Source organism: Mya arenaria, chromosome 6 (assembly GCF_026914265.1).
Source record: "Mya arenaria isolate MELC-2E11 chromosome 6, ASM2691426v1".
In the NCBI taxonomy this organism is placed as follows: domain Eukaryota; kingdom Metazoa; phylum Mollusca; class Bivalvia; order Myida; family Myidae; genus Mya; species Mya arenaria.
Window position 1 is genome coordinate 65,835,448 of NC_069127.1, and position 21,181 is coordinate 65,856,628.

A 21,181-nucleotide genomic window follows, 5' to 3' on the forward strand; every position below is an offset into this window, starting at 1 on the left:
AAAAAAAATCCATCCACGTACAATTATTTTAACTAGGCCATCTAGCGGAGTTACATAGGTTATCTAGGCCATCTAGTAGTCTAAAATAATAGACGTGTTATACGGGATTCTTCCAATCCCTAGTGAAGGATTTGCCATATAAAAAATCTAAAAAAAATCCGTCCACGTACAATTATTTGGACTAGGCCATCTAGCGGAGTTACATAGGTTATCTAGGCCATCTAGCGGAGTTACATAGGTTATCTAGGCCATCTAGCGGAGTTACATAGGTTATCTAGGCCCTAGCGTAGTTGTCAAGACTGAATGCACCTTGGCCTCACTGCATAGGCAATATCTGCTTCTTTGCTTCATTCTTTTTTAATTTTTCTTCGGTATTTCTTTAGTCCACCTAAATGGCCGTCAACGAGTCTTTTGATGATTTTATGATCTGTGGTAGGGATACATAAGAAATGTCAAAAAAGTAAAAATGTTACCATAAGCGCTCATAATTGTAGCTAGGGAATTCATGTACTTATTACTGATTTTTCATGTTTTGACAATTATGTATTAATACTGGTATACCAGGGTATGATTCCACACTTTTTTTAATTCCGTTTTTTCCTATTTGTATTCAGATCTTTTACATACACATTTAGAATACTAACACTGATATTTTTACATAAAATTCATATTTGCTTCGTTTTCTTAGTCGCTCAAAGGTTTTGTCCATGCAAATATGTTGTACCCTGTACCCTGTAGGTTCCATCACTCTCAACAATTATGAGTGTTCAGCAATACTGTTTCCGTCACATGCATGTGAGTGCACTGTTCATTTATATGATTTATTGTATGGATTCGACAGGCTTGGGAACACCAGTTCAGTCTGTCATATTAGTCCTAATGGCTTGTGCATAAACCAATTAGGCTGGCATTCTGATTGCCTTCCAGTATACATACATTTTTTTGTCGATATTTATTTAAGCTGTATGGGGAAATAAAAGCTTAAAGGTCTACGGGTATTTCAAAGACCTGTATGGGCACCTGGTACTTCTAACTGACAATTGTCTATAAGAAATGTTATATGGGGGGAAAGGCAAATTTTTAATAGTGTGTTCAAAATGGACTATGGTATATATATTTTTCCAATTTTGAATGTTAAAATTCTCAATTTGAAAAATGAAAGGTCATATTTTGATAAAAAATAGTTGTTGTTTTTTCACGGGGATTGTATGATTGCAGGGCCAGGCGTGCAGGAATTGAAATGTGCTTAGGGCGACAAAAGGGGGTGGGTTTGGGGTGGGAAGTAACCCTTCCTATTTGAAAGGGTCTGTGGTGTCCCCAGGAAAATGGTGCGAACATGTATTATAAATGGTGCAATCTGGTGCATTCCTTGGAAATATTTTATGCAACTATTGGTAATGAAGAACTTGTGACATTGTAGTCACTTCCATAAATGGCAATGTATATGTAACACATTTGGCTGTCCTGTTTTTTTTCTTTTGGAGACAGATAGAATAAAGATCTTTATTTCGTAATTTCAGTGAGAAACAAATAAAATGTATACATTTGTAAATGGTCAGTCTTTTCTCTGTCATACTAGCACGCAAATCAGTCTTGACCCTTCTGAGGGCGCAGAACGTACCCTCACTGGGTGCGTTCGTGGTCGGCAACACTACCACATATTGCAGAACTGTCACCATTTCTGAGAACAGAACATAATGTTTGTTTTCTTTGGTGTTAACCAAACAATTAAATTGATTGTCAAAATATTCAATTAAATGTACTATGTGAAATACATATAAAGACGACAATTTTTTATTTTTTTTACATGAATGTTACTTACTTTTGATGGCAGAATATGAAACACTAGAATTTATTAATTGTAAGTGACTTTTATGCATGCCATCTTTAGCAATTAACAAATTTCCAGTCATTTTTGACAATTATGGGTATTAATTTATGGGTATTAATCCAATTGTCCTGCTCATAAACTTGAGAAGAGTCTGGACAATGCTGGTGTTACTTATTATCGATGGTGTACAGTAAGGTGACTTACACCAGACACCAGTTATATGACCAAAACTGGTGCACATTATAGCATGAAGGACTGCAACTGTCCTTCACTATTCTAGATTTCTTTTCCATAAAAAAAGGTAAATTGAATTAACTCGGCTCCTCATAATAATGAAGTGAAAAATTACTATCTGAAGCCTCTGAAAATTACTATCTTAAGCCTTATGATCATTTTTGAAAGGGGACCTTGGGACTAAGAATTATGAAAATAGTGACAAAATACTTATATTTTTTAATATACCATATACATTTCAAACAAAGATACTGTTATATGTATGTGAAAGATTCACGTTGTTTCAATATTTACATGTACTCTCCTGGGGCTGTTCAATCAATTAAGATCTTGTTTGATTTTAGTCGTTTATTAATACTTTCGTATAGTGTCATAGTTTCATTATTTTGCACTTTATTTCAGTGAATTGGACTTAAGTTGTTAAGTGCTGGATCCACCTCTGCACCTGTCCGTAACTGTTAAGCTAACTTAGTGACCTTATTTATACAGTGCTCAATCTGATTAATTTAAAAAACAACTGATTTTTTCATAAAATTATTTTTGCAGATCCGGTGCCACTGAAATTATATTTAAAAATGGCAGTACGATCAAGAAAAACGGCCTCAAAACAGGAACCAACCAAACAGACAACATCGCTTGACAAATGTAAATCCAGGACTGGCATGGAAGCATGGCCACTAAGCAACAAGGACTTGATGGTGGTCTTAAGCATGCTGGTCGGAACCTGCGTAATGATCGGGATTGGTTACACACACGCCAAGTACATGGCTACTATACATGAAAACTGGATGTGGTTTTCAAATATTAAGGTAATTTTCTTATGTTTTGGATTGGTACTCAGTTATAAATGAATATATCTAAGGAGGATAATTGTTTGTTTCAGTGTAAGATCGTAAGATATTTCATCAAGTGAGCACCTAAAGCTACATTTCTAGAGTGTAGCCACTTGTGAAATATTCACTTTTAAAGCTCTAAAAGAGGTGAAATATATTGCAACATTGAAACAAAAAATATATGTTTATTATATATCCCTAAAAGGATATGAAATAAAAGGTGATTGTATCCAAATGTAATGTAATTTTTAGCTCACCTGTCACGTAGTGACAAGGTGAGCTTTTGTGATCACTCTTCGTCCGTCGTCCGTCCGTCCGTCCGTCCGTCCGTCCGTCCGTTCACAATTGCTTGTGAACACAATAGAGGTCACAATTTTGACCTAATCTTTATGAAACTTGGTCAGACTGATCATCTCTATAAAATCTAGGTCAAGTTCGATATTGGGTCATCTGGGGTCAAAAACTAGGTCACTAGGTCAATTAGTAGAAAAACCTTGTGAACACAATAGAGGTCACAATTTTAGCCTAATCTCAATGCAACTTGGTCAGAATGGTCATCTCTATAAAATCTAGGTCAAGTTCGATATTGGGTCATCCGCGGTCAATAATTAGGTCACTAGGTCAATTAGTAGAAAAACCTTGTGAACACAATAGAGGTCACAATTTTAGCCTAATCTCAATGCAACTTGGTCAGAATGATCATCTCTATAAAATGTAGGTCAAGTTCGATATTGGGTCATCCGCGGTCAACAACTAGGTCACTAGGTCAATTAGTACAAAAACCTTGTGAACACAATAGAGGTCACAATTTTAGCCTAATCTCAATGCAACTTGGTTAGAATAATCATCTCTATAAAATCTAGGTCAAGTTCGATATTGGGTCATCCGCAGTCAATAACTAGGTCACTAGGTCAATTATTAGAAAAACCTTGTGAACACAACAGAGGTCACAATTTTGACCTAATCTTTATGAAACTTGGTCAGACTGATCATCTCTATGAAATCTAGGTCAAGTTCGATATTGGGTCATCTGGGGTCAAAAACTAGGTCAGTAGGTCAATTAGTAGAAATACCTTGTGAACACAATAGAGGTCACAATTTTAGCCTAATCTCAATGCAACTTGGTCAGAATGATCATCTCTATAAAATTTAGGTCAAGTTCGATATTGGGTCATCCGCAGTCAATAACTAGGTCACTAGGTCAATTATTAGAAAAACCTTGTGAACACAACAGAGGTCACAATTTTGACCTAATCTTTATGCAACTTGGTCAGAATGATCATCTCTATAAAATGTAGGTCAAGTTCGATATTGGGTCATCCGCGGTCAATAACTAGGTCACTAGGTCAATTAGTAGAAAAACCTTGTGAACACAATAGAGGTCACAATTTTAGCCTAATCTCAATGCAAATTTGTCAGAATGATCATCGCTGTAAAATGTAGGTCAAGTTTGATATTGGGTCTTTCACGGTCAATAACTAGGTCACTAGGTCAATTAGTACAAAAACCTTGTGAACACAATAGAGGTCACAATTTTAGCCTAATCTCAATGCAACTTGGTCAGAATGATCATCTCTATAAAATGTAGGTTAAGTTCGATATTGGGTCATCCGCGGTCAATAACTAGGTCACTAGGTCAATTAGTAGAAAAACCTTGTGAACACAATAGAATCATAAATACATTCAAAAAATTATTCACATCAGGTGAGGATGAACAAAACTATTATAATTATAAGTGAATATATAAAGTTTATCTTCAAATACTCCTTTGTGTAAATACAAGATTTAATTTCTGGTTCACAGGAGCATCCCGTTTTGAACCTGACCGCCATTGGGGTTCAATACACATCGTATTATAGTCATCAGTGACAGCATGGTTCCAGGTACTGACCGCACGATAAGAATCTGTCACAGCGGGGTGTCATTACTGATAGATAACAGACATGGACCAATATCTCACAATGGCATGTCCATATCGATATTGAGACGAGTATTGCATGTAAGTATTTAAACGGTATGCTTTACGATATAAAATATTAGATTATGCTTTTATTCATTAATAACACTTTCCTATCATGACCAATGTTAATATGCTGTTGATGATTCGTATTTAGGTGCAGTGATGGTATTTAAGTGAAATTGTACAATTTGCATTTCTTTCTTCACGAGATTGTGCAATGAAACATACCAAGCGATTCCACATAACAGTTGAGGCACATACAATTCGTTATGATACACATAAGGACAATTGTATAATCAACTCCCGCTTGATACCAGTTATTCACCTTTCTCGACACACAACTTGTTCACAATACACAATTATTATTGATCGATTAACTTATACAGCACCATTTTTAACCACACGTTCAAAGGCGCTTTACAACGAAATAAACGGATAACTTATTACAGGAAATATCAATAACAAATAATACACCTTTAAAACATTCAATATACGATATACTTAAATACGAATAGCAACCAAACACAATGAAATGTGATATTGAACTAGTCGTTAAAACATTAACATATATGAAATTAAAAGGACTTCCCGGGATTTAGCCATCCCCCTCGTCCGACTTCCACACCCCCCTCCACCCACCAACAACTTTGGCATACAGGACGACCAAAATGAAGTATTAAATATCGGCGTACACACCCTCGCATACTTTTTTGTATACGGTAAGGTACGACCCTACCCTCTCTTACCTCTACAATTTGAAATGAGATATGTGAAAGTAGTATTTGAGACTTCTTCGTAGCCACCACCCCCTCCTCCGACTCCCCCACCACTCTCCAACCAACCTCAACCACGACATACAACCCACTTAAACACAATACAGTTTTAAACCATACTGCATACTCTTGTGTATGTACTTAGAAATATGAATGGGGTTCCCGGGGTTTAATCACTCCCTGCCCCACCCCAACTACTCCGACTCCCCCACCCCTCTCCAACCACCAAGATATACAGCATACAACCCACTAAAACACAATGCAATTTTGAAGGAACGGCGTAAGAACCTCCTCGCATACTCTTCTTTTGTACGAACTTTTGAAAATGAAAGGGGGTCCCGGGTTTTAGTCCCCACGACCCCCATCCCCACCCTCCCTAGGCTTCCCCACCCCTCTCCAACCTCCAACAATTACGGCATACAACATTCGAACACAATAAAGTAGTAAAACCGGGCGTATTAAAGAAAACGCTATATACCTCAGAGAATGGAAGGGATTTTCGGTATTTACGGGGATTTTCGGTATTTACGGGGATTTTCGGGTTTTCGGTAATTCCACCGACCGTAGCTTAAGTATTCGAGACCTTTTAAAAGCCCCCGCCATCCCTTGCCCTACCCATCACACAGAGTATAGTATGAAGCCCAGCCTCCCTCACCCCACTCGTCCACAATAACCCCCATCCACACACACGATATCCACCCCTCCTATACAATGTGGTATGAACCCCAGCCCCACCAACCCCCCTCGCACACTCTTATTGTGTATACTTAGGAAAAATGTTTTCCGGTTTTTCGGTATTTTCGCCAACTCACAAATGGCATTTTTACAGTCTACACCCTTCAAGTTCAACTATACGTGATCATGAATTGAGCACTTCTTGTTGAAATCCTCACCTCATTGCATTATACCTTATATAGAGAATAATCATTTACCTTAACAGACATGAGCAAACATGAACCCCACCCACCGTACTTTAACTGCATGGAGTTAGTGGGTTAGACACATTTTGAAACAAAGGGAAGTAACTATTTACACTACATGTTTTCTATTTTAGTCGGGTTGCGTCCCGTAACCGGCAAAGGGAAGTTACTCTAAGTTCTAACAGGAATTGGAAGTCTCCGAAAAGTTTTTAAAGTTTTGAACACTCTAAATAAGGCTATATTTGGTAAGATAAGAACCTAGTAGACCTAGATTTGGTATTGTACACGTGTAAGATACTTTTAAACTTCCTGTTGTGATTGTTGTCAAAATCAGATAATTAATTACGAATAAAACAGTAAGTAGGTAACTTTATTTATTTACTGAAGTATTTTTTCCTAAAAAAAACAACATTGTTGTAATCATTTCATTGTAAAATGACATTTGGTATGGTATTTTTTTACATTTGTTCTGTTATAAAATGTCTATTTCCAAAACTTACATGTAATACTAATAGCTCGGTCAGGTGAGAGGGCTGTTTTGACTGTGGGAAGTCCACTTGATGCTTAGAGTATATATTATGGTTGCATGCATAAATACACAGTCTCTGAGTCAGTCAAGGAGTAACATAGGTTATCTAGGCCATCTAGCGGAGTTACATAGGTTATGTAGGCCATCTAGCGGAGTAACATAGGTTATGTAGGCCATCTAGCGGAGTAACATAGGTTATCTAGGCCATCTAGCGGAGTTACATAGGTTATCTAGGCCATCTAGTAGTCTAAAATAATAGACGTGTTATACGGGATTCTTCCAATCCCTAGTGAAGGATTTGCCATACAAAAACTCTAAAAAAAATCCGTCCACATACAATTATTTGGACTAGGCCATCTAGCGGAGTTACATAGGTTATCTAGGCCATCTAGTAGTCTAAAATAATAGACGTGTTATACGGGATTCTTCCAATCCCTAGTGAAGGATTTGCCATATAAAAAATCTAAAAAAAATCCATCCACGTACAATTATTTTAACTAGGCCATCTAGCGGAGTTACATAGGTTATCTAGGCCATCTAGTAGTCTAAAATAATAGACGTGTTATACGGGATTCTTCCAATCCCTAGTGAAGGATTTGCCATATAAAAAATCTAAAAAAAATCCGTCCACGTACAATTATTTGGACTAGGCCATCTAGCGGAGTTACATAGGTTATCTAGGCCATCTAGCGGAGTTACATAGGTTATCTAGGCCATCTAGCGGAGTTACATAGGTTATCTAGGCCCTAGCGTAGTTGTCAAGACTGAATGCACCTTGGCCTCACTGCATAGGCAATATCTGCTTCTTTGCTTCATTCTTTTTTAATTTTTCTTCGGTATTTCTTTAGTCCACCTAAATGGCCGTCAACGAGTCTTTTGATGATTTTATGATCTGTGGTAGGGATACATAAGAAATGTCAAAAAAGTAAAAATGTTACCATAAGCGCTCATAATTGTAGCTAGGGAATTCATGTACTTATTACTGATTTTTCATGTTTTGACAATTATGTATTAATACTGGTATACCAGGGTATGATTCCACACTTTTTTTAATTCCGTTTTTTCCTATTTGTATTCAGATCTTTTACATACACATTTAGAATACTAACACTGATATTTTTACATAAAATTCATATTTGCTTCGTTTTCTTAGTCGCTCAAAGGTTTTGTCCATGCAAATATGTTGTACCCTGTACCCTGTAGGTTCCATCACTCTCAACAATTATGAGTGTTCAGCAATACTGTTTCCGTCACATGCATGTGAGTGCACTGTTCATTTATATGATTTATTGTATGGATTCGACAGGCTTGGGAACACCAGTTCAGTCTGTCATATTAGTCCTAATGGCTTGTGCATAAACCAATTAGGCTGGCATTCTGATTGCCTTCCAGTATACATACATTTTTTTGTCGATATTTATTTAAGCTGTATGGGGAAATAAAAGCTTAAAGGTCTACGGGTATTTCAAAGACCTGTATGGGCACCTGGTACTTCTAACTGACAATTGTCTATAAGAAATGTTATATGGGGGGAAAGGCAAATTTTTAATAGTGTGTTCAAAATGGACTATGGTATATATATTTTTCCAATTTTGAATGTTAAAATTCTCAATTTGAAAAATGAAAGGTCATATTTTGATAAAAAATAGTTGTTGTTTTTTCACGGGGATTGTATGATTGCAGGGCCAGGCGTGCAGGAATTGAAATGTGCTTAGGGCGACAAAAGGGGGTGGGTTTGGGGTGGGAAGTAACCCTTCCTATTTGAAAGGGTCTGTGGTGTCCCCAGGAAAATGGTGCGAACATGTATTATAAATGGTGCAATCTGGTGCATTCCTTGGAAATATTTTATGCAACTATTGGTAATGAAGAACTTGTGACATTGTAGTCACTTCCATAAATGGCAATGTATATGTAACACATTTGGCTGTCCTGTTTTTTTTCTTTTGGAGACAGATAGAATAAAGATCTTTATTTCGTAATTTCAGTGAGAAACAAATAAAATGTATACATTTGTAAATGGTCAGTCTTTTCTCTGTCATACTAGCACGCAAATCAGTCTTGACCCTTCTGAGGGCGCAGAACGTACCCTCACTGGGTGCGTTCGTGGTCGGCAACACTACCACATATTGCAGAACTGTCACCATTTCTGAGAACAGAACATAATGTTTGTTTTCTTTGGTGTTAACCAAACAATTAAATTGATTGTCAAAATATTCAATTAAATGTACTATGTGAAATACATATAAAGACGACAATTTTTTATTTTTTTTACATGAATGTTACTTACTTTTGATGGCAGAATATGAAACACTAGAATTTATTAATTGTAAGTGACTTTTATGCATGCCATCTTTAGCAATTAACAAATTTCCAGTCATTTTTGACAATTATGGGTATTAATTTATGGGTATTAATCCAATTGTCCTGCTCATAAACTTGAGAAGAGTCTGGACAATGCTGGTGTTACTTATTATCGATGGTGTACAGTAAGGTGACTTACACCAGACACCAGTTATATGACCAAAACTGGTGCACATTATAGCATGAAGGACTGCAACTGTCCTTCACTATTCTAGATTTCTTTTCCATAAAAAAAGGTAAATTGAATTAACTCGGCTCCTCATAATAATGAAGTGAAAAATTACTATCTGAAGCCTCTGAAAATTACTATCTTAAGCCTTATGATCATTTTTGAAAGGGGACCTTGGGACTAAGAATTATGAAAATAGTGACAAAATACTTATATTTTTTAATATACCATATACATTTCAAACAAAGATACTGTTATATGTATGTGAAAGATTCACGTTGTTTCAATATTTACATGTACTCTCCTGGGGCTGTTCAATCAATTAAGATCTTGTTTGATTTTAGTCGTTTATTAATACTTTCGTATAGTGTCATAGTTTCATTATTTTGCACTTTATTTCAGTGAATTGGACTTAAGTTGTTAAGTGCTGGATCCACCTCTGCACCTGTCCGTAACTGTTAAGCTAACTTAGTGACCTTATTTATACAGTGCTCAATCTGATTAATTTAAAAAACAACTGATTTTTTCATAAAATTATTTTTGCAGATCCGGTGCCACTGAAATTATATTTAAAAATGGCAGTACGATCAAGAAAAACGGCCTCAAAACAGGAACCAACCAAACAGACAACATCGCTTGACAAATGTAAATCCAGGACTGGCATGGAAGCATGGCCACTAAGCAACAAGGACTTGATGGTGGTCTTAAGCATGCTGGTCGGAACCTGCGTAATGATCGGGATTGGTTACACACACGCCAAGTACATGGCTACTATACATGAAAACTGGATGTGGTTTTCAAATATTAAGGTAATTTTCTTATGTTTTGGATTGGTACTCAGTTATAAATGAATATATCTAAGGAGGATAATTGTTTGTTTCAGTGTAAGATCGTAAGATATTTCATCAAGTGAGCACCTAAAGCTACATTTCTAGAGTGTAGCCACTTGTGAAATATTCACTTTTAAAGCTCTAAAAGAGGTGAAATATATTGCAACATTGAAACAAAAAATATATGTTTATTATATATCCCTAAAAGGATATGAAATAAAAGGTGATTGTATCCAAATGTAATGTAATTTTTAGCTCACCTGTCACGTAGTGACAAGGTGAGCTTTTGTGATCACTCTTCGTCCGTCGTCCGTCCGTCCGTCCGTCCGTCCGTCCGTTCACAATTGCTTGTGAACACAATAGAGGTCACAATTTTGACCTAATCTTTATGAAACTTGGTCAGACTGATCATCTCTATAAAATCTAGGTCAAGTTCGATATTGGGTCATCTGGGGTCAAAAACTAGGTCACTAGGTCAATTAGTAGAAAAACCTTGTGAACACAATAGAGGTCACAATTTTAGCCTAATCTCAATGCAACTTGGTCAGAATGGTCATCTCTATAAAATCTAGGTCAAGTTCGATATTGGGTCATCCGCGGTCAATAATTAGGTCACTAGGTCAATTAGTAGAAAAACCTTGTGAACACAATAGAGGTCACAATTTTAGCCTAATCTCAATGCAACTTGGTCAGAATGATCATCTCTATAAAATGTAGGTCAAGTTCGATATTGGGTCATCCGCGGTCAACAACTAGGTCACTAGGTCAATTAGTACAAAAACCTTGTGAACACAATAGAGGTCACAATTTTAGCCTAATCTCAATGCAACTTGGTTAGAATAATCATCTCTATAAAATCTAGGTCAAGTTCGATATTGGGTCATCCGCAGTCAATAACTAGGTCACTAGGTCAATTATTAGAAAAACCTTGTGAACACAACAGAGGTCACAATTTTGACCTAATCTTTATGAAACTTGGTCAGACTGATCATCTCTATGAAATCTAGGTCAAGTTCGATATTGGGTCATCTGGGGTCAAAAACTAGGTCAGTAGGTCAATTAGTAGAAATACCTTGTGAACACAATAGAGGTCACAATTTTAGCCTAATCTCAATGCAACTTGGTCAGAATGATCATCTCTATAAAATTTAGGTCAAGTTCGATATTGGGTCATCCGCAGTCAATAACTAGGTCACTAGGTCAATTATTAGAAAAACCTTGTGAACACAACAGAGGTCACAATTTTGACCTAATCTTTATGAAACTTGGTCAGAATGATCATCTCTATAAAATCTAGGTCAAGTTCGATATTGGGTCATCCGCAGTCAATAACTAGGTCACTAGGTCAATTAGTAGAAAAACCTTGTGAACACAATAGAGGTCACAATTTTAGCCTAATCTCAATGCAAATTTGTCAGAATGATCATCGCTGTAAAATGTAGGTCAAGTTTGATATTGGGTCTTTCACGGTCAATAACTAGGTCACTAGGTCAATTAGTACAAAAACCTTGTGAACACAATAGAGGTCACAATTTTAGCCTAATCTCAATGCAACTTGGTCAGAATGATCATCTCTATAAAATGTAGGTTAAGTTCGATATTGGGTCATCCGCGGTCAATAACTAGGTCACTAGGTCAATTAGTACAAAAACCTTGTGAACACAATAGAGGTCACAATTTTAGGCTAATCTTAATGCAACTTGGTCAGAATGATCATCTCTATAAAATCTGGGTCAAGTTCGATATTGGGTCATACGCAGTCAATAACTAGGTCACTAGGTCAATTATTAGAAAAACCTTGTGAACAAAATAGAGGTCACAATTTTAGCCTTATCTTAATGAAACTTGGTCAGAATGATCATCTTAACATAAGCTAGGTCAAGTTCCATATTGGGTCAACCCAGGTCAAAAACTAGGTCACTAGGTCAATTAGAAGAAAAACCTTGTGAACACAATAGAGGTCACAATTTTAGCCTAATCTCAATGCAACTTGGTCAGAATGATCATCTCTATAAAATGTAGGTCAAGTTCGATATTGGGTCATCCGCGGTCAACAACTAGGTCACTAGGTCAGTTAGTACAAAAACCTTGTGAACACAATAGAGGTCACAATTTTAGCCTAATCTCAATGCAAGTTGGTCAGAATAATCATCTCTATAAAATCTAGGTCAAGTTCGATATTGGGTCATCCGCAGTCAATAACTAGGTCACTAGGTCAATTATTAGAAAAACCTTGTGAACACAACAGAGGTCACAATTTTGACCTAATCTTTATGAAACTTGGTCAGACTGATCATCTCTATGAAATCTAGGTCAAGTTCGATATTGGGTCATCTGGGGTCAAAAACTAGGTCAGTAGGTCAATTAGTAGAAATACCTTGTGAACACAATAGAGGTCACAATTTTAGCCTAATCTCAATGCAACTTGGTCAGAATGATCATCTCTATAAAATCTAGGTCAAGTTCGATATTGGGTCATCCGCGGTCAATAACTAGGTCACTAGGTCAATTAGTAGAAAAACCTTGTGAACACAATAGAGGTCACAATTTTAGCCTAATCTCAATGCAAATTGGTCAGAATGATCATCGCTGTAAAATGTAGGTCAAGTTTGATATTGGGTCTTTCACGGTCAATAACTAGGTCACTAGGTCAATTAGTACAAAAACCTTGTGAACACAATAGAGGTCACAATTTTAGCCTAATCTCAATGCAACTTGGTCAGAATGATCATCTCTATAAAATGTAGGTTAAGTTCGATATTGGGTCATCCGCGGTCAATAACTAGGTCACTAGGTCAATTAGTACAAAAACCTTGTGAACACAATAGAGGTCACAATTTTAGGCTAATCTTAATGCAACTTGGTCAGAATGATCATCTCTATAAAATCTGGGTCAAGTTCGATATTGGGTCATACGCAGTCAATAACTAGGTCACTAGGTCAATTATTAGAAAAACCTTGTGAACAAAATAGAGGTCACAATTTTAGCCTTATCTTAATGAAACTTGGTCAGAATGATCATCTTAACATAAGCTAGGTCAAGTTCCATATTGGGTCAACCCAGGTCAAAAACTAGGTCACTAGGTCAATTAGAAGAAAAACCTTGTGAACACAATAGAGGTCACAATTTTAGCCTAATCTCAATGCAACTTGGTCAGAATGATCATCTCTATAAAATGTAGGTCAAGTTCGATATTGGGTCATCCGCGGTCAACAACTAGGTCACTAGGTCAGTTAGTACAAAAACCTTGTGAACACAATAGAGGTCACAATTTTAGCCTAATCTCAATGCAAGTTGGTCAGAATAATCATCTCTATAAAATCTAGGTCAAGTTCGATATTGGGTCATCCGCAGTCAATAACTAGGTCACTAGGTCAATTATTAGAAAAACCTTGTGAACACAACAGAGGTCACAATTTTGACCTAATCTTTATGAAACTTGGTCAGACTGATCATCTCTATGAAATCTAGGTCAAGTTCGATATTGGGTCATCTGGGGTCAAAAACTAGGTCAGTAGGTCAATTAGTAGAAATACCTTGTGAACACATTAGAGGTCACAATTTTAGCCTAATCTCAATGCAACTTGGTCAGAATGATCATCTCTATAAAATTTAGGTCAAGTTCGATATTGGGTCATCTGGGGTCAAAAACTAGGTCAGTAGGTCAATTAGTAGAAATACCTTGTGAACACATTAGAGGTCACAATTTTAGCCTAATCTCAATGCAACTTGGTCAGAATGATCATCTCTATAAAATTTAGGTCAAGTTCGATATTGGGTCATCCGCGGTCAATAACTAGGTCACTAGGTCAATTAGTAGAAAAACCTTGTGAACACAATAGAGGTCACAATTTTAGCCTAATCTCAATGCAACTTGGTCAGAATGATCATCGCTATAAAATGTAGGTCAAGTTCGATATTGGGTCATTCATGGTCAATAACTAGGTCACTAGGTCAATTAGTACAAAAACCTTGTGAACACAATAGAGGTCACAATTTTAGCCTAATCTCAATGCAACTTGGTCAGAATGATCATCTCTATAAAATCTAGGTCAAGTTCGATATTGGGTCATCTGCGGTCAATAACTAGGTCACTAGGTCAATTAGTACAAAAACCTTGTGAACACAATAGAGGTCACAATTTTAGGCTAATCTTAATGCAACTTGGTCAGAATGATCATCTCTATAAAATCTGGGTCAAGTTCGATATTGGGTCATACGCAGTCAATAACTAGGTCACTAGGTCAATTATTAGAAAAACCTTGTGAACAAAATAGAGGTCACAATTTTAGCCTTATCTTAATGAAACTTGGTCAGAATGATCAGCTTAACATAAGCTAGGTCAAGTTCCATATTGGGTCAACCCAGGTCAAAAACTAGGTCACTAGGTCAATTAGTAGAAAAACCTTGTGAACACAATAGAGGTCACAATTTTAGGCTTAACTCAATTCAACTTGGTCAGAATGATCATCTCTTAATAAAACCCTTTGAAGATGTTGTTTGTATTTTGTTTGCTCATTAATATACTATGACAACTTCCATTCATTCATGATTGTTAACAACAAAGTTAACTTGTGGCCTGGTGGCATCCATTAATTACTAACAATTAAGGAAGAACCAGTAACTCAAAATATTGATGCATTGCAATCCTGAAAGTCCCAATAGTATGGATCGATGGCAGGTAAGCGATACAGGGCCACCATGGCCCTATGGTTAGCTCACCTGTCACGCAGTGACATAATGAGCTTTTGTGACCACTTGATGTACGTCGTTCGTCAACATTTTGCTTCGAACAACATCTCCTTAACCCCTTGGCCAATCATGATGAAACTTGGCAGGGATGTTCCTTGCATGAAGCTCTACCAAAGTTGTTCAAAGACATGGATTCCATGCGAAACTCTGGTTGCCATGGTAACCGATAAGAAAAACTTAAAAAAAATTCTCCTCCAAAACCACAAGGCCTAGAGCTTTGATATTTGATATGTAGCATCACCTAATGGACCTCTACCAAGATTGTTCAAATTATGCCCCTGGGGTCAAAAATGACCCCGCCCCGGGTCACGTGGTTTACATAGACTTAGATATGGAAAACTTAACAAATCTTCTCCAAAACTAGAAGTCCTAGGGCTTTGATATTTGGCATGTATAATTACTTTATGGACATCTACCAAGATTGTTCTAATTATGCCTCTGGAGTCGCAAGTTTTACATAGGCTTATTTAGTGAAAACTTAAAATCTTGTCTAAAACCACAAGGCCTAGGCATTTGATATATGGTATGTAGCTTTACCTTGTGGTTCTCTACCGAGATTATTCAAATTATGCCCCTGAAGTGATAAGAGGCCCCACCTAGGGGGTCACAAGTTTTACATAGGCTTATATAAGGAAAGTGTTTAAAAATCTTCTTGTCTGAAAATGCAAGGCCTACGCATTCAATATTTGGTATGTATCATAACCAAGTGGTCCTCTACCAAGATTGTTCAATTTATGCCCCTGGGGGGAAGAGGCCCTATCCTGGGGGGAGTCACAAGTTTTGCATAGGCTTATATAGAACAAAAAACTTCTTGTCTAAACCAACAAGACATTGGCATTTTATATGTGGCATAACCTAGTGGCCCGCTACCAAGATTGTTCAATTTGTGCACCTGTGGTGAAAAGAGGCCTCACCCTGGGTGTCACAAGTTTTACATAGGCTTATATAGGAAAAAACTTTAAAATTTTCTTGTCTGAAGCCACAAGGACTAGGTCTTAAATATTTGGTTTGAAGCATTGCCTACTGATAGGGTCATGTGGGGTAAAAAACTAGGTCAGTGGGACAAATAAAAGAGTGGCCTCTAGGGGCCATACTTTTCATTGGATCTTTATGATAATAGGTCAGAATGTTCACTTTATTTAGCAAAGCTACAGGTGAGCGATACAGGGCCATCATGGCCCTCTTGTTTAAATGACATTGTGATATTGTGTCCCAATCCTGTGGGGGCTGACGTTTGATTTTGGAAGTGACAGCCGGCTAAAATTTCAAAGTATCAATGTTTGTATTTTCATGAATTTCCGATTCACTATTTTCAACTACCTAAATGTGGTAAACCAAAGCTTAATTGGTGATTTGAAGAATTCCACATTTACAATTAACTACCTCACTGTGGTGATACCTTAAAGTAAAGCTAGAAATATGTAAACATGTCTTTATGTATATATACGTCTGTGAAAATGAGATGCTAAAAGTCCACAGTTTCTTGCATTTGAATGTTATTGCCTGGAAAGAGACATTAGAAAGCCTTTTTTTTTGTACACATAATGTTTATGACTTGGTTACCATAGAAACTACCTAGCCAGTCTTATAAATCCAGAAGTTGTTAAATATTGTCTACTCAGGAGATTATTTTCACTGTAATTTGATGCCTATCATTTTGAGAAGCCGTATAGTTTCACGAAGTAGCTATGTGGACTGAGTCTTTTCGAAAAAAAAATAAAAAAATGCCCATGTATGACTTTAATGATTAAAATAAAAAAAAAACAGCATATGATTAAGGTACATATAAAAAAGATATCCTTTATAAATGTTTTTTTTTATAAATAGCTGCATGACCATAGATTCCCATGTGAAAAAAACATTGCTATATTTTTTAACTATATGCATTTTTAGCTCAACTAAGCACAAAGTGCTCAGCTTGAGCTGTTGTGATAGGGTGATTGTCCGTCGTCCTTAGTCCGTCCGTCCTTCCGTCGTCAACATTTTCCTTCAAACAACTTCTCCTAAACCACTGGTACAAATTCAACCAATCAGTTTAGCAATATTGTTGGCCCTCTAGTTTTTGTTTTAATCTTTAACCTTTTGCATGCTGGGTAAATTGTTGTCTGCTCAAAAATGTCGTCTGGTTTATTCTAAATTTCTTTCAATTTACTTAAAACTTTGGGGATATATTGACTGAGTGGCAAACAGCTTGGAACCTGACCAAGCGCCGAGTTACTCGGTGTCTGGTCTGGTTTCAAGCTGTTTGCAAAGCCTTTAAAATCCCCATCAACTGCCTAAGGGTAAAAAGTCAAATAGTGAAACAGGATAATGCATTTAAATCACCTATGCATCAACCTATATTATGTGCTTTTATAAAGCAATTATTACATTTTATTCCAGCATTTTCAATGAAATATTTTATATCGTTTTCATAAACCAACAAACTTAATATATTTTTAAAAATTCCTATAGATACCCTGTCTTATTTTTAACAGATCATTTTTAGTATTATTTAATCAAAATCATGCTCTCGTGTTCCGGCAAGTGAGAGTGGCCGAAATTCCTATCCAAATAGGAAACACATCTCAATCCCTTGAAAATAGTTATAAATTGCTAATTGTTTTCATCATTCAGTTAATGTGGCGGATCCGTGGTCTAGAAGTAACACACTTGACTGTTAATCTAGGGGTCGCAGTTTCGATTTCCCGCCTCACCACTAAAAAAAATAATGATCATCCGGGGGGGGGGGGGGGGGGGGGGACATTAAACGGGGGTCCCGAGTGACAGTGCTATACACTGGTGCACGTTTATTAAAGAACCAGGGTAGCTCTAACCTGAGGGTTTCATTTCTGTGTGTGCACTATGCTCCAAAAACCTCAAATGACTAACAATCTTTTCGGAGCACTCGCTGAATGGGCAAGGCCCTAGTGCGAGTATAAATAAGTTTACACACCACATCATTCAGTTAAAAAATATTTAAGGACAGTGTGACATTTCAATCATATATTTGTGACAAGATACAGACTACATTTAGCATTAATCATTTTTAATGTTGATATCAAAATTATTATGGAATTGCTAAATGAATATTTATTATTTATGATTATATGTCATCATTATTGTAATGTGAAGTTAATGCAATTTAGTCATTATAAGAAATGTAGTCTGTATTTGAAAACGTCAAGTCAGTTACAATTTAAAATAAATTACTTTAATATTCTGAAACTTATAGAGATTGATAATATTATAGTTATGAATTCCATGTGGATGATCATAATTATTTATTGTTCATGTGTGTAGTTATGGATGATTTTGTTTTTTATGAACATTGAATAAAAAATGATTGAAGGTGTACTTTCGAACTGAATTAAGTTTAAAAATATCAGTTACGTTTATTTTAACAACTTTTAATGCCTTATATAATTTGATATGGAATGACAGAGGAATAAAATTAATCAAAGTTCTGAGAGTCCTAGCATCAAGCAAAATATTAAGAATTGACTGAAGATGGTAAACATTACGGATAGTTTTATGTTATGGTATGAGCAACCTCTATTGGGATGTCCAGTGAGTGTAGTGGTTAGCACACATAAATGATTTTCACTAGGGGACCTCCAGGGTTCGATTCCCGGCCTGGGCGCATGTGTTTTTGGTTTGTTTTCTTAAAAAGGTTTAACAATACCATCAAAAAGTATATATAATATATTTGTTTGGAAATTTCCAAAAAAATTCTTATAACTATAAATAGTGGCCCATAAACAAGTTTGCTCAAACTGCATGTGTCTTTGGGACTGAAACTGGCCACACCATGTGGTTCACTAAACATAGTCTTATTAATTTAAGGGAAAAAAAGCTATTAAATCCTTCTTGTCATTTATGGGAGGTGGTATTAGTAGTTTATACTGCGGGTCCTGGCGTGAGCACATTGAAGGGTCCCAGAGTGACAGTTCAACCACCGCACACCTATCCTGGGCGGAACCAGTAATAGGTGCCTTCGCCTCTGAAAGGAACTGACAACTTCTGTACATGGCAAGGGCAGTGGTACAGTGCAAATGGTCGTAGAAAGGATTTCATAACCAATCACAACAGAAGTGACCTGGTCCGCCCGGGAATCGAACCCGGGTTATCCGATTCGGAGTCCAACGCTCTACCGATTGAGCTAACTGGACGGACTTGTCATTTATGATAGGGTGTCAAGATATTTATACACACAGGTGAGCCATATATAGGGCCATCTGATGATGGCCTTCTTGTTAAGTAAAATAATAACCTTCCATGAAAACTGATGCATCAATCAACATTTTATCAATAATGTTTGATCATTGCCACATCACTATCTGTAATAATAAATAAATTCTGATGCTTGAAATATTTAACAATCAACTTCTTTTGTTCTTCCTTGCTTCATCTGAGAAATTTCTGATTGCTTTAATTTCATGTATTTCGTTTTTTTATGACAGCCATTGAAAACAGGTTTTTTTTATTTTGTTTACTGACATACATTTCTTTGATTACAGAAAAAGAAATGAACAAATGAAAGTCAGTAGACAGGAGTTTTTGCTTTCATGATGTTGACAGATACATCACGTTGTTTGTTGTTAAAATTCAATTTGCATATAATTAACAGTATGTTAACAGGGGCGTAGCTAGGCCTAAAAAAACTTGTAGGCCCGATTGTTCTATGCGAGTTTGGGGACTTTTACATGTGCATTACACTCACTTAATTATATTTGCAATTAATATTACAATAAAATCAAGCAATACACCCTGCACGTTGTTTAAATAAACACTAAACTTTGGTTCAAAAAACAACAAACTTTTGGTTGTTCACAGTGTTCGAGTTCCTATTATTATCCCCCGCCAAATCGAAGATTTCAGGAGGGGGATATTGTTTTGGCGTTGTCACTCCGTCATTCCGTGGTCAGAATGTTCCCCTTGATCATATCTCGACCACTTTTAAAAGTGGGTCACATGGGATAAAAAACTAGATCAGTACTTCAAATCTTAGAAAAATCTTTGGAACATACTAGAGGCATTTATAATACAAGGTCAAATATTCATGAAACTTAATCAGAATGTTTTCCTGGATGAACTTTTGGTCGGAAATAAAACTGGGTCACATATGGTCAAAATTAGGTCACTAGGTCAAATCTTAGAAAAATATTGTTCGGAATCATATCATGGTAATGATTGGTCAAGTTATGTTCAAAATTGGTCATGATGTTAACCTTGATGAAATATGGACCACTTAAAAAAGTGGGTCACATGGGGTCAAAAACTAGGTCAGTATGTCAAATCTTAGAAAAATCTTTGGAACATACTAGAGGCATTATACATGGTCAAATATTCATAAAACTTAATTAGAATGTTTTCCTTGATGAAATCTTGGACTTATTTAAAACTGGGTCACATATGATAGAAAATTAGGTCACAAGGTCAAATCTTAGAAATGTTTGGTCAGGAATGGAAATGATTGGTCGGATTATGTTCAAACTTGGTCATGATGTACCCCTTGATGAAATATGGACCGCTTGTAAAAGTGGGGCATATGCGGTCAAAAATTAGGTCACTAGGTCAAATTTTAGAAAAATCTTTGAAACACATTAGAGGCAATATGTATGGTCTTATATTCATGAAACTTGATCAGAATGTTTTCCTTAATGAACTCTTGGAGCTGTTTTAAACTGGGTCACATGTGATAAGAAATTAGGTCACTAGGTCAAATCTTTCAAAAATCTTGTCCGAAAGCTATTTTATGGTGGTGTTTGGTCTGATTAAGTTAAAATATGGCCAGAATGTTCTCTTAGGTTAAATTTCGACTGCGTTTTAAAATGGGTCATATGGGTCAAAAACTAGGTCGCTTGCTCATATCTTGCAGAAATCTTGGGAACACTCTAGAGGCAATACATCTGCTCTAATTTCCATGAAACTTAATCAGAATGCCTCGATGAAATCTTGGAAATGTTTGAAACTAGTAGGTCATGTGGGGTTAAAAATGAGGTCACT

General features: G+C 36.4%; 1 protein-coding gene and 1 non-coding gene across 3 annotated transcripts in view; one reads left to right on the forward strand and one right to left on the reverse strand.

The window, feature by feature from the left end:
• Positions 1-6,716: 6,716 nt before the first annotated feature.
• LOC128238563 (probable C-mannosyltransferase DPY19L3) overlaps positions 6,717-21,181 on the forward strand; it is an 87,827-nt gene continuing 73,362 nt past the window's right edge. The window contains exons 1-2 of one of the 2 annotated variants that reach the window (XM_052954608.1): positions 6,717-6,796; positions 10,157-10,419. In XM_052954608.1, the coding sequence (XP_052810568.1) occupies positions 10,186-10,419 (234 nt within the window). In that variant the 5' untranslated portion in view covers positions 6,717-6,796; positions 10,157-10,185. The other variant, XM_052954609.1, reaches the window with a different exon arrangement.
• On the reverse strand, positions 19,273-19,349 carry Trnar-ccg (transfer RNA arginine (anticodon CCG)). Its single transcript has one exon. It is a non-coding gene; the product is annotated as a tRNA-Arg (tRNA).